This window comes from Juglans regia, chromosome 4 (genome assembly GCF_001411555.2).
Source record: "Juglans regia cultivar Chandler chromosome 4, Walnut 2.0, whole genome shotgun sequence".
In the NCBI taxonomy this organism is placed as follows: domain Eukaryota; kingdom Viridiplantae; phylum Streptophyta; class Magnoliopsida; order Fagales; family Juglandaceae; genus Juglans; species Juglans regia.
The window spans coordinates 25,226,652-25,240,178 of record NC_049904.1 but is presented as its reverse complement, the minus strand read 5'-3'; the positions used below and the strand labels follow the sequence as shown (position 1 = coordinate 25,240,178).

Below are 13,527 nucleotides of genomic sequence, written 5' to 3'. Positions count from 1 at the left end.
GGGATTCGACAGGAGTAGATGGAGGGGGGAATAACTAGAAGCCATTGGACCGTTTACCTAAACCCGGTCAGCCACATCAGCTGGTGTGTGGTATTAGAGGCTAGACCGACTTTGGAGTAGATTTATTGTTTATAAAATCAGTTTATTTTATGGGTGTCATGGCGTTGGGGATGTGGAGAAGCCCCCTCGCCCATGCCGTTTAGTTGGGGGAAATGGTGATTTTTGGATCAATCATAGCACGAGGTGGGTCTGCCCACAGTGTCGAGCTCTGAGTCGAGATGAGGGGTGGGTGAGGGGCAGAGATGAGTCTCATTACTCCCGTGAAAAATTGAAAAGACCTGCCCCTTCTGAAAAGCAAAAAAGTAACGGTTAATTGGTTTTTGTCGTATTTGAAAAATAGTAAAATCATCTCAAAACCTATTTGACGAGCCATTTGGATTTGAAATCAATTTTCAGTACAAGATCTCAGCTTATCTCTCAATCCAAACCGGGGCTTAAATGCTCATTAAATGTCAAAAGACCCACTTTATTTTCTCTCTCTCACTTAATGTGAGTTAACTCTAGAGTTTAGACAAGAATATTAGTCTCGTTCACTTTCATAAAATTTTCATCTCATCTCATCTCATCTAATAATTATAACATTTTCAAATTCTCATACAAAATAAAATAAACAATTCAATTTCTTCAAACCTCAAAATAAAAATTATATTAAAAAAATTATATTTTAATAATATTTTATTTAATTTTTAATTTTTATCTTAATTTATCTCATATGCAAAAACGAATGAGGCATTGATATCCAATTCCCTTCTATCAAATCATTACCCACTCTCAATTTTTTTTTTCCACAATTATACTTGAAATCCGTTTGGACAGAAATGGAAAAAGAAAATAAAGAAGGAAGGAATGGAAATTGTTTTTAGAGAAAATGAAAAGAGGGAAAGGAACGAAACCAAAGTTTAATCTAAGAATAATGCTAACATGTCTTTTCATTTTATCCCATCATTTTGACCGTCAATGCATTTAATTATTTTTCTTTTACTTACTAATTAAGAAAATGACTTTTAGTGTATTAATATATTTTTAAATTTTTTAAAAATGTTTAGAAATGTTTAAAAAAATATGAATAAGAAAAATTTTAAAAATTAAAAAAATTAAATTTTGCAAGCACGACCAGCAATCACCATTGGGCGGCACACCCTAGTAGCACTCTTAATCTAAACCCTTAAAAAACAGGTTTAAAAAGGGACATGATTGTCAGATTATATATTTCATTTATGTGCATTCATTCCTTTCTAAACCCCAACCAATTGGAAGGAGATTTCATTGCATCTTAACTCATTCATTTCATGTGGTACAAAATTGCTCAGACTATGGGAGCCAAACTGAATCAACTGTTCCTTTCATTGAGATGCAAATCCACCAAATGAAAGCAATTACAAAGAAGGTTAGCCTCCAAATCAAATCAAACTTGTATGTTAGTATGGATATGGAAAGCAACCAAAAGTAAGTGTAAATACCGGTTGAAATATGCAGAATTGCTTGCTACAAGTAGTAGCAGATCCTTTAAATGGAACAAGCTAGCCTACCAAGTATGAATTTGATTGTAACATCTAACTCTACCAGTTTTACCATCCATATTATTCATTAATGTCTCCCTTTGTATGCCCTTCAGAACTTTACATGTGTTATAGAAAGTAGGAATGCACAACGGTGACGATGTTCCGTCCATATTCGGTCAGTTCAACCACTAGCTGCTTGCTATTCTCCAGGATGTAATTTTGTAAATTATCTACAACACACCTCCCTCTAACACCGTATGCCCTTCTAAGAAAGCTGTCAACGGCTCACCGCATTTATTACATATGGCCCCGGAAACCGGCTCTTCTAGAACTAGGCCTTGGCTCATCTGTTCAGCACCCAAAGAAAACATTCAAGTAATTCCATGCTATGAAAAACTCAGAATTTAATTATAAAGGTAACCGAAAAAAATGATTACATCCGAATAAAAGTCCTACTTTCCATTTCAGAGACAAGCTCTCTTAATTTAACCTTCCGATATAATTCTTATTAGAAACAGGATGGCAAAAACACTCGTATACTGAATATTCGCATACGAGAGTTTTCGTCATTATGTTTTTTATAAGAATTAGATAGAGAAATGAGATGACCAAATCACCCCAATTTGAACTAAATGGATTCTATCAATTTTCAAGTGAAAAGGAGAGGATCTTGTTCCTACACCCACATGGACAATCAATGTAATACATTTATGACAAAAGAGAGACCTCTTCTATCTTTTGCTAATAAATGATAGAGTAGATCAGTGTAGTCTGCGCCTTTCTCTCAGATATACGAGAATGAAACAAGCAAATCTTCGAATATGCAATCAATTTCAGAATTGAAAGATGGTAAAGACAATCAAGTGTTAAATTGAATTATAGTATAAAATTACCCACTAGGGGAGGTATACTGAACACAGACCCGCAAAGAAAACACACATTAATGGATATGTGTGTATCTTAACTCATCTACAGGGCAGGGCACGCTTCACATACATCCCCACCTACCAGAAAAACATCTTTTTAAATCCCAAAATCAAGTCCTCAACCACAAAAGAGATGTTGAAGACTTTGGTTATTGGTGCAGGTCTGAATGACACAGACTACAGGAGTCAAATTGAGATTAAACTATTTGATACCCCAGCCTGTCTTAAAGTAGATAGAAATTTGCACATGACATGTATTTCAATAAAATGAATTGAATATACAATGTTTTCTAAATGTCCTTAGGTGGGCCAAGAAAGATGGCTTCAGATGGGAAAGCTGGATTCAAATTTAAGATTAGCAGATGAAATTAAATACTTTAATAATGTCTCTCATATATTCAGCAATTCAAGAAAGAAAGCAGATCTATTTTGGAAGAGAAGGAATACATTTTCATATCACTGGTTTACATGAAAATACAAGATTATTGAGACATTCTAGATTAGCACGAAGCCCTTAGAAACATTTCCCATGAGAGTCGAGATAGAAAAGCATTTTTCAGCAACTAGAAATTTACCATTTCTTTGGCAGCAGACTGTTCAAAACCATATACCTTAACTGAAAGAGCCAAATCAAGTTTATCTTACCATGCTCATCTTCTTCATCTTCATTCTGACTTGTAAAGAATGGGGTGAGGTAGTTCTTATCTAATGCAGTGAATGATGTTGTGCTGCAAAAAGAAAGGGGGACGGGAGATCATTGCTTCTTTAGCACAAGAATAAGAAATTAAAAAAGAAAAGCTCAGTAGTCTCATATTGGAAGGATACCTTTTATGGAACTCTTTAAGTTTCATCTTGATCTTGTTGGCTGATGATGTTTCCTCATCATATGAGGGAGCAATGTAGCCATTATTTGGAGCAAGCAAGTCATTGTCCCCTTCCAAGCTCTAAGAGGGAAGGGGAAGGCGGGAATACAAAGCCAAAACAAAAATCAATGATCTGAGAAGTTAATACAATTTCTTTATAATGGGACTAAAACGAGCAGCATTCTCAGAGCAGGAAAAATAAACATATGCATGAACGAAGATAGAGGAAGCATGAGCAGGAGAATAACATAGTATTCCTAGAGAATAATCTCATTGATAAAATAGATAGGGATCGTACTCGTAAAGTTAAGCTCAAGGATATTAGTACTCTTCCACTGAGCAAAAAATACCTAGAACTAGTAACCAAGTCATTGTTTACAGAACTTACTTCTCCTGGGGAGCCGACATCATGGCCGTCACCTACAACTTGTAAGGCTTCCAGCATGGTACCTGTCGAACCTCCAATCAACAACACCTGCAAAATCATTTAGAAGGCTACAGGTAAATTATACTAACACGATATCTTATACGAAACTCACAGCATAATCATGACTTAAACGCAGCCACAAAAGGTGGGTTTCTGGTGTGTTCAATTTTCTCAGATTTCTAAGTTTTATTATATGTGTCTTTATGGTATTGGAGGTGGTGCTCTAGGTAGTCTAGGATTAAAACAGTTTCAAACTCGAGTCAATAGTTTAGGAGTTATAGATGTTTTTATATGCATGGACTTCACAGAAATTTATGCTTTCTTAATTATCATGCAATTGCTATCTGGTTTGCTGTTCCAACCATCAGCAGCTTTGTTCTAAATCCTAAAAACCTTTGCAGCATTCAATTGCTAAGAAACCACCTCCCCTTAGCTAGACAGCCATTAAACTCGAATTAACAAGCTGTCATGCATGGCTCATTATATATCTTGTTTAAATTTTATCTTTGAACTCCAATTCAGAGAAAGTGTTTTGCTTTTTCAAGTCCAAGATCCTGATTAGAAGAGCCAATGGAAAAAAATGATGAAAATGGACCAGAATCACCGATTGCTATCTAGAAAGTTTGAATTTAATATGGTGCTGGTGATCCAAATTTTTTTTTTTTATAAGTAAAATGAAATTTATTAAACTATTTTTTTTTTTTTTTATGATCCAAATGTTATAGGGGGTAGGGTGGGGGTTCAGCTGGGCCTAGACACAAGGAAAGACAAAAATGACACTGATTAAGGTATTGAGGAGAGGTCCCCTACAGGATTGAGGATACAATCCAAACAGAAAGCTGAATAAAAAAGGAGTTGCACAGCCGGCCCCATGTAGTTTGGGTTGAAGACAATCATGTTGAGCTGGGTTATGTCGTGCTTCTAGAGATCATTGTCAACCAGAAGACGAGCAATGGAAGATGATGACTAAAACCAAAACACGTGGTTGAAGTTTGCTACCACAGACCAGGATAAATTTACTAAAGAAAACCGGAAGTGCAAGTGGAGAAGAAGAAAAATAGTGAATCCCATGAAAGGTAAGACCTATCTGGGGAAAAAATTCTGATAAAGTGGCTTAGTGACTGGTTCATATCAGCCCTTCAACAAGTCTAGGGTGATGGAACAAGATAGAATGTATAGTTTTTTATTTCAGATTTAGATAATGAAGACCGGAAGGTAAACATGAATTCAGCAGAGCAACGGAGTAAGGTCCCAAGCAAAAAAGGCAATGATTAAAAGAAAACGGTCAGCTTGCCTACCGTCAAAACAACAATTGCAGTGGTTGCGGTGAATATTGTCTGGCCATGCCCTTCTGGAAGATCATGAACTGATTGCAGAGCAAGGGCAAAAGCCATTGCCCCTCGAAGTCCTACTCACACACATAAATCATGAGTACTTGGCCATATCACAGAATAAATAAATAAATTAATTAGCCACTTCTAAAGTTCTTACCACTATACCAAAGTGCTTGTTGATGTTTTACAGGTATTTTTCGATGCGCAGGTCGAACCAAATTGACCAAATATGCAGAAGAAAAAACATTTGCAGCCCTACATGAAAAATAGTAAATACATGTTAGTATAAAAATACTTCGATTTCAAAAAAAAAAAATCTTGGTATAACTATAAAAATGTCTTTCTAGATAAAAGAATCCCCATATTAACAATTACAGCATGCTTACCTTGCAACTACAATAAATAACTGAGGTCATCATAGAGCAAGTTCAGGAACAACAGCGAGTTTCACTTAATGAAAATATTAGTAAACTACTTCTGACAAATAATGCAAGGATACAATTGAGAAAAAGATGAATCCAACATGTGACCAGCTATGCTGTTCCATGGCAATATCAAAGCCCATATATATAAATCTGCAAATTGAAAAACAACTCATCATAGGTACATAGTCATAAAAGTTCAATCACTCAATATGAGAGAAAGATAATGAAAATCACCCTTACATGAATGTCTCTGCTAATGATGATATCAAATGAAAAAATGAAGACACGAAATGTTGCGACTTCTCTGACAAATTTGAGTACGTGTAATGCTTCATAACCTAAAACAGAAAATCGATGTTCCCATAATAAATTTTTGGTAAGTAGTGGGTGGTATACAGCAAAGAAATATATAAATTCACTTACAATTCCAGTGAACAATATTGATACAATACCAGACAGGCCAAGACCTTCAGCAAGCATGTACCTACAAAGAATGAAGTTGTGAATAAAATCGCATCACAAGTCCAAAAAAGAATGAGAAGATCAAAAAAGAAATAGAAAAATGTTCTCTTACGAGAAATATGGAAACAGGACAAAGAGACAGCATTCCAAGTTTTGTAGACTGAAATGAGGGCAAGATAAATAAACTTGTATCAGAGATTTTCGTATGAGTTATGGGTCATTAAAATCAAAGAAAGATTTATATGCGGTACTCACTTGTCGATATCCAACCCAGCATACTTGAATAGGTTTGGACAATTAAGGTCTCACAATCAATTATAAGTTCCAAAAGTATTAAGAGTAACTTATTAAACAGAATATGAGAATTTTATCGAGAAGGATATCAAAGCAGAAGTAAATCCAACTGCAACACCTGCAGAGGCATACGAAATGCAATCTTAGTAATCTTAAAAATACATGCAAATATTGATAACAAAAACAAAGTGATCAAAGATCAAGGAATATAATCATTCAAGAAGTCTCAGTTGTTCTTTAGACTTCTTGACTATGCCTATTATTATGAATTAAACTTCTTCACTATCTATAAAAATAAAAACAAAAAACAAAAAAAAAAGGTTTATTAGGCTTTTGGCTAGCAGGATTTTTTAGTCTTTTTTTTTTTTTTTTGATAAGTAAACAATAGTATTAATAAAGGATAGGCAAAGCCCAAGTACACAAGATGGTATACAAAGGATTAGGCCCATCTAGGTCGTTACAGTGGAAACAAGAAAATCATGAAAATTTAGGCCATTAAAATCAACAGCTAGAGCCCAAAGAATAAAGATCTCATCTCCTCTAGTGTCCGCTCCTTATCTTCGAAAGTCCGCTCATTACGTTCACGCCATATGCACCACATAATGCATATAGGTACCATCTTCCATATGGCTTTGATTTGTGGAGCACCACCCGGACTTGTCCAGCTGGCCAATAACTCCGCCACTGAAAACGGCATCACCTAGCTTAACTCTAATCGACTGAACACTTCGCTCCACATAGCTCTCACTGTCTCACAGTGTAACAAGAGATTATCCACCGTCTCGTCAGCTTTCTTGCACATACAACACCAATCTGAAATAATTACCCGGCACTTTCGCAGATTATCGACTGTCAAGATCTTACCCAAGGCCGTTGTCCAAGTGAAGAAAAGAGCTTTGGGGGGTGCCTTATTCCTCCACAATCTTTTCCAAGGGAAATGCGTATTTGGAAAAGGGGTAAGGGCCTTATAGAAGGAACTAACCAATAAAGCACCCTTATCCACAGGTTTCCACCACAGTTTGTCAGCTCGCAGTCCGTTCAGTCTCACAGAATATACAAGTATGCAAAAAGTCTCAAAACTGTCTAATTCTCAATCTTGAGCTGCCCTATTAAAAGTGACATTCCATTGGACTTGGTCCCCTGATCGAACTATAAGATCCGCCACTGAAGCTTCTTGGTTGCATGCCACTCGGAATACAGATGGGAAAGAATCCATTAGGGCCTCCTCCCCACACCAAATAACTCACCAAAATTTTATGCGAGTACCCTCCCCCACCACCCGTTTAGAGCACTCTCATTGGATTAGCTAAAAAGTTAAATCCATTGAGTATTTAGCTATTAGAGAGCAAAATATGCTCACAATGGATTAGCTAAATTCCAAATATAGCTACAGTGACTTTCAAAATTTTTTCCAAATTTAAAAGTTACTATACATATATCAAATACATATTTTATTAATTATTTCTCTCCCTTTTTTTTTTTTTTTATAAGTATCTCTCATTTTCTTTCTATCACATATTTTATCACAATTGGTATATTAATTTGAGTAAGTGATATATTAATTTAATAAGACTATGATTATTAATTAATATATAATAGGTAGAATAGTAAAATATGATAAAATAAAATAAATTAATAATTAAAAAAATTAAATATTTTTGAAATTATTAGTTATTTATTATTATATAATGAATAAATGTATAATCTAATGTGGAGATTTAATGTGAATAACCAAAATCAAATTCATCTTATATTATTTTATTGTTATATAATGAAAAAATAGTTATTCTAATGTGGAGATTTATGTAAATGAAATAACCAAAAGTCAAAATTTCTCTGACATTCATAAAAAATGTCCTTTAACTTTAGCTAATCCAATGAAAGTGCTCTTAGTATGGCGAGAGAACACCCCCACCCTTCTCTTATATGCTTCCAAACCCTCACACCATAGCTCCCATTCCCCTCTTTAGTACACCAACCCCTCCAACCACTACCATGTTTGCGATTGACCACCATTTTCCAAAGAGCTTCCGGTTCCATGTTATATCTCCACAACCATTTCCCAAGTAAGGCCCGATTAAACATTCTCAAGTTTTTTATCCCCAAACCACCAGAGGGAAATGGCATGCACACCTTTTTCCCAGCTGACTAAATGAAACTTGAATTCGTCCCCCATCCTACTCCATAAGAAGTCTCGATAAAGTTTTTCAATCCGTGCCGCCACACTAGCAGGAATAGGAAATAAAGACATAAAATAAGTTGATAAGTTAGAAAGAGTACTCTTAATAACAGTCACCCGGCCTCCTTAATAACCACCATTTTTTAGTCTTTGTGGTATGGTGAGAATGATGTATAGCATCCTATCCCTATTGGTTAAGGGGTCTTCAACAAAATTAAACAGCTCATATTCGATTGATTTATAAAGTTTTTATAACCAGATATTAATTCTGGGTGAAACCTGATGCAAACTCTATTTGGGGCAATGCTCAAGGAGCTCAAGTAATTACCTAAGAAATCTAGGTATAAAGTCCTGGACATCCTTTTCCGATCTATTAAACTATTCATCTTCTTCAAATTTTTCTTTCTAATTCTTTGACCCGCATTAGTCATCTTTCAATCTATATTTAATCACAGCAGCTGCCTGCTTCAGTTTTTGTACAAACTGCCTGAGAGTTAACTGGCCAAGCCAAGACAAACATTAAAACATGAAGTACCATAATCACTAAGTCCTTTTAGAAAAATTCAATGCATGCACTCAACAAGCATGTTCAAACAAATGCCACAAATAAAAAATAAAAAATCTTTGAAATCAATAATAATGTAAGGCAGACTGCAAATGTTTACCTGAAGACAGCGAGCCAACAAAAGTCTCAAGAAACCTAACAAACAGAACAAATAAGTTTTGTCCAGATGAGTCACGACTATTTACCAATGACATTGTCCTGCATAGCAAAGCATTGATTCTCTTAGAACTGAACTCCAAAATACTCTAATTGCTGGAGACACGTAAAATTCACTTTATGTACCTGTACAAGGAAATTGCCATCTACCAATAGTCCAACATGCCCAAAAAAAACTCATTGAGTAAACATGGCTTGCCTATAAATAGAATATGTGCTCAACAAGAACATAGCATATTATGAAATAATGGTAAAAACTTACTGCATCATTCAAAACAGATTCTCCAAATACCAAAGCATACAAGTTCGTGTCTGTGCCTAGTTCCTGTATAAGGCCATTACAAATATATTACCAAAAAAAATTAAGCAGAATAATTTTCAAAGAACAAATGGATCAATATATTTAGATGCACATGCAATAAGTAAAGCAAGAGGCCAATTTAACACAAATGGCTATTAAGGAAGAGTTATATGTTACATTCAAAGAGTACTAGAAGTAATTCCAAAACATAGTTGACCCAAGGATTAAGCTCAAAACTTTGAATATATTTTGTCCAACGAAAGACCTTATAAATAAAAGAATAATGATTAGATTGAAACGCTAAATAAAAGATGAATACAGTTATAAAAAAAATAAGGATAATGAACACTTCAGTATAGTAGCAAGAGGTATAAGCAAGGCTTGAAAAATCGGAATCGGGTAAGGACCGATTCAAAAATTAAATCGGGTGATTCATGAAAATTTTGAATCGGTTATTTCAATGTTGATAAAAAAAGTATTAAAAATCATATATAATGCAATCTAAGCATTTAATATCATGTATAAAAGAGTATAAAATATGAATTTACTGACTAGTTTCAATAAAAATATTATATGAATCTAAATAGATTCAATAAACATGTAATTTACGTATTTAACCTCAATTGTCGACATTGTTTGCCTCATATACGAAGAAGATAAAGACCATTAAGTTATAAGCACATGGAAAATGTAGTATTTTATGCACAATCACAAATTTAATACAAAACACTCATTCATCTCCTAATCTTTTTGTTCAACTAAAGAAAATGAAGAACTACATGGTTTATCGTTCAATTTTTCTGTGATTCTTATTGAATACAATGATGAAAAAGCTAACATATGTTTAGTTCTATCATATTTTGTACAAGAAATCAAAACAAAAACCTAGTTGTTAGACAACTTAAAAATAAATACAGTTTTGAATCGGTTCAAATCAGTCTTAAATCGGCTAGAATCTGTTTGAATCGGCTTAAATTGATCGATTGAAGTGGCTCAGTGAACGATTCAAAAAGTTTACTAAAGTTGTTTCGGTTTCTAACCGATTCAATTTGAATCAGCTAAATCGGCCTGGATTGAACCATATTTTCGAGCCTTGGGTATAAGGTATAGGAATGTATATCTATTTAATATTTTTAAGTTGAACCCTCAATTTATCTATAGGAACATCCACCCTATAGTGACAAGAGGTAAGGAATGTAGGCAGCCAGTGAGCAATTTTTGTCAAAAAAAAAACAGCGAGCAATTTAGTTTAACCAAAACTGTATAACATGTCTCAAAATAGATACCCACTGACAGATTATTTCATTAAAAACAGAAGTGGAGCACAAAATCACCTGAAAGATGGACAAAACTGTAACGGGATCTGTTGCCGATATAAGAGCACCAAACATCAGACACTCAACAAAAGGAAGTCTGTACATGAGGTACATCAGACCGCCAAGGTAACTGCAAGAAATATATATATATATATATATATATATATGTATGTATTCAAAAGGTGAGGAAGATGGAAACTCAGTATGCTTAGAGTGAATAAGAAAAACTTACACCAGAAGTCCAGTAACAACAGAAGCTATAAATGTCCCAAAGATAGCAAATGTAACAATGGCTCCAAAGTTTGAAAAGAAAGGTTTCTGCAAAGGCCAAAACCATGGAGTAAATCATACTATAAGTACAATGGTTCCACTGCATGCAAATTGGAAAGCGGGCATGCTGGCAAGCGCGCGCACACCCACACACACATATACAGAGATAAAGGCACTGAGTGCTTACAGGTGAGAGACTGAACCCTGACTGAGTAAGCACAAAAGTGTCAAGAAAAACTACAAGTAGAAACCAGTTAACAAGCATTGATAAAGCGACAAAAATATTAAAGGAAAACGTATCAACCACCAGTAAGGATATAATATGATGGGAGGTAGCAGGAACAAGAAGAAAAATTCCTCATGAAAATTGAACCAAGCCCTGCAAAAATAAACGAAAATATTATTGATGCTATATAATCAAGTAACAGGAGCTTTATCTTCGCCTTCCTATTTTTCATTTGGTTAATTTTTCTGGGTATAGCAAGGGTTTATGACCGCAAAACATTTTTTTTTTTATCAGTTATGACCACATAACAAAATAAGCGTATAGACGGGCAATTCTGCGCAGAGGAGAAAACGAGCATAGTAAACAACGGAAGAACCTGATGCTATTTTCTGTATTCGAGATGTTAGCAAGGCCACCAACAATTAGACCTGACATAAAGAACAAGAAATACATATACATTATCGGTTAAAACATCTTCCTTTAAATATTTTTTTTAATAATATTCATGTTGTTATTCACAATTAGAACTGGAACGGAGTCAATACACGTCGCTCCCAAAAAAGAAACCCTAATAAGTAAGAACGGAACAATAAAAACAAGCCCTAATTATGTGGCTATTAATACCGATGAGAAGAGAGGCGCTGGCTTCAGGAAGATAATAGAATCTGTGACGGCGGAGGACATGGCCGAGAACGAAAGAGAGCACGAGCATCATGATCTGGAGAAGGATGCCGACTCCGGCCGCTTGCTGATCCTTTCCGGGACTACTGCCCCGCGCGTCCGCTGGCGATATCACTTCGTCGATGCCCATTCCCCCGATTACTTCAAGTTTCAGCAGCGACCTCCTAAATTCGAAGAATCAAACGATCGATCGGGAAGCCACTTCCTCCCTCGTGTATACGGGGTCTGGAATGTGTGACGATGACGCAGAGGCCACTCTCAAGACCCAGAGAAATCCCAGAATTCTCCCAGTCCCCACCACAACGATGATGATTGGATATTGCTCTCAGTGTCTGCTTTTGCTCTCCCCGATTGTCAACTGCCACACTATTTCGTCGCCTCTATCACTGTTCAAGTTTAACGTTCAAAACCTTTGAACATGTCTTCGGTTTGGTTGAATGCTTGAAATTAACGCACCCATCCATTATAATGAATAAATAGGTTTTTTCTCTTAATATATTATTATTAAAAAATCAGGAATACCATAGTTACAACACCTTGACAAATTTATATCTCTTTTAAAATTTTTAAATATAAGCTTCACATTCTACACACCACTTAAAAATATATCATTTTATTTTTTTAACTACGTAATAAAAATTATTTTAAATATATTTATAAGTAAAATAAAATAAAAAAATAAAATAATATATTTTTAAATAGATGTGCAGAATATGAGATTTATGAATTATATTTTTTTTATTAAATAGATTGATTTCAGCGATTTATGTTTTGAGAAAAATATTCAATATTTCTTTTACTTAATAAAATTTAGCTGTAAATAATTAATAATGTTCATCGGGATCGATTTTTTTTATACTTGATCTAAAATTGGATAAGTAGTGATAAATACACAACACTTTTTATAATACATGTTATAAAATAAAGATATTTTTATAAAATGATATTAATTTTATAAAATATTTTACAAAAATATATTTCATTTTAAAATATTATTATATAAAATATTGTATAAAATATTGTGTATTTATCATTTTTCAAATCGGATATTCAGGTTTCGGAGATGATAATCGAGTTATCCAGCCGCCTATATTCGATAGTGAGTACAAATATCTGGACTGCATTACATACCCGGATCCTGATTTAGATATAGCTGGATGTTTGGATTCATACCCGGATGAACAATGAATGCTATTAATAATATTATTAGTTTATCATTCTTACTCCATGACACATTTTAAATAAAGTTTATAGATTGACAGGTTAAATTAAAAGATACTTGAAATATAACACATTAATTATTATGAAATTCTATTTGATTAGTGAAAGTATTTCATCTCATCTCATCATTATAATTTTCTCAAATTTTTAAACAAAATAGATAAAAGATATTTGCAACCGTAAATTGTATAACCGTCGTGTAATCGTTTTAAAAAAAATAAATAAAATATTAAACTTATATGAAAAAAATTAATTTTTTAATAGTAGACCTCATTCTTTTTCAAAGCAATTACGCGGCGTTTACGCACTTTACGGTTGT

The 13,527-nt window shown here is 34.2% G+C and overlaps 1 protein-coding gene across 1 annotated transcript; it reads right to left on the bottom strand.

Annotated features, from left to right (window-relative positions):
- Nucleotides 1-1,376: 1,376 nt before the first annotated feature.
- Nucleotides 1,377-12,431, bottom strand: LOC109004091 (sodium/hydrogen exchanger 6-like). The gene is made up of 22 exons (XM_018982506.2): nt 11,931-12,431; nt 11,683-11,734; nt 11,400-11,459; nt 11,268-11,292; nt 11,043-11,128; nt 10,829-10,940; nt 9,456-9,518; nt 9,320-9,339; nt 9,138-9,235; nt 6,383-6,411; nt 6,255-6,286; nt 6,112-6,159; nt 5,961-6,021; nt 5,778-5,875; nt 5,612-5,687; nt 5,499-5,518; nt 5,270-5,367; nt 5,077-5,186; nt 3,740-3,826; nt 3,314-3,432; nt 3,134-3,216; nt 1,377-1,909 (listed from the first exon to the last, which is right to left on the bottom strand). Exons 1-22 carry the CDS (start codon nt 12,115-12,117, stop codon nt 1,860-1,862), a joined length of 1,614 nt encoding a protein of 537 aa, XP_018838051.1. The 5' UTR covers nt 12,118-12,431; the 3' UTR covers nt 1,377-1,859.
- Between the last annotated feature and the right edge of the window lie 1,096 nt (nt 12,432-13,527).

What these genes read in the sequence shown, in the direction of transcription:
- LOC109004091 (XM_018982506.2), bottom strand. Translation starts at nt 12,117, where the DNA reads ATGGGCATCGACGAAGTGATATCGCCAGCGGACGCGCGGGGCAGTAGT. An exon ending in TGTTGGCTCGCTGTCTTCAG is followed by an intron (nt 6,412 to 9,137) that starts GTAAACATTTGC and finishes ATGCCTCTGCAG; the next exon opens with GTGTTGCAGTTGGATTTACT. An exon ending in GCTGGGTTGGATATCGACAA is followed by an intron (nt 6,160 to 6,254) that starts GTGAGTACCGCA and finishes CCCTCATTTCAG; the next exon opens with TCTACAAAACTTGGAATGCT.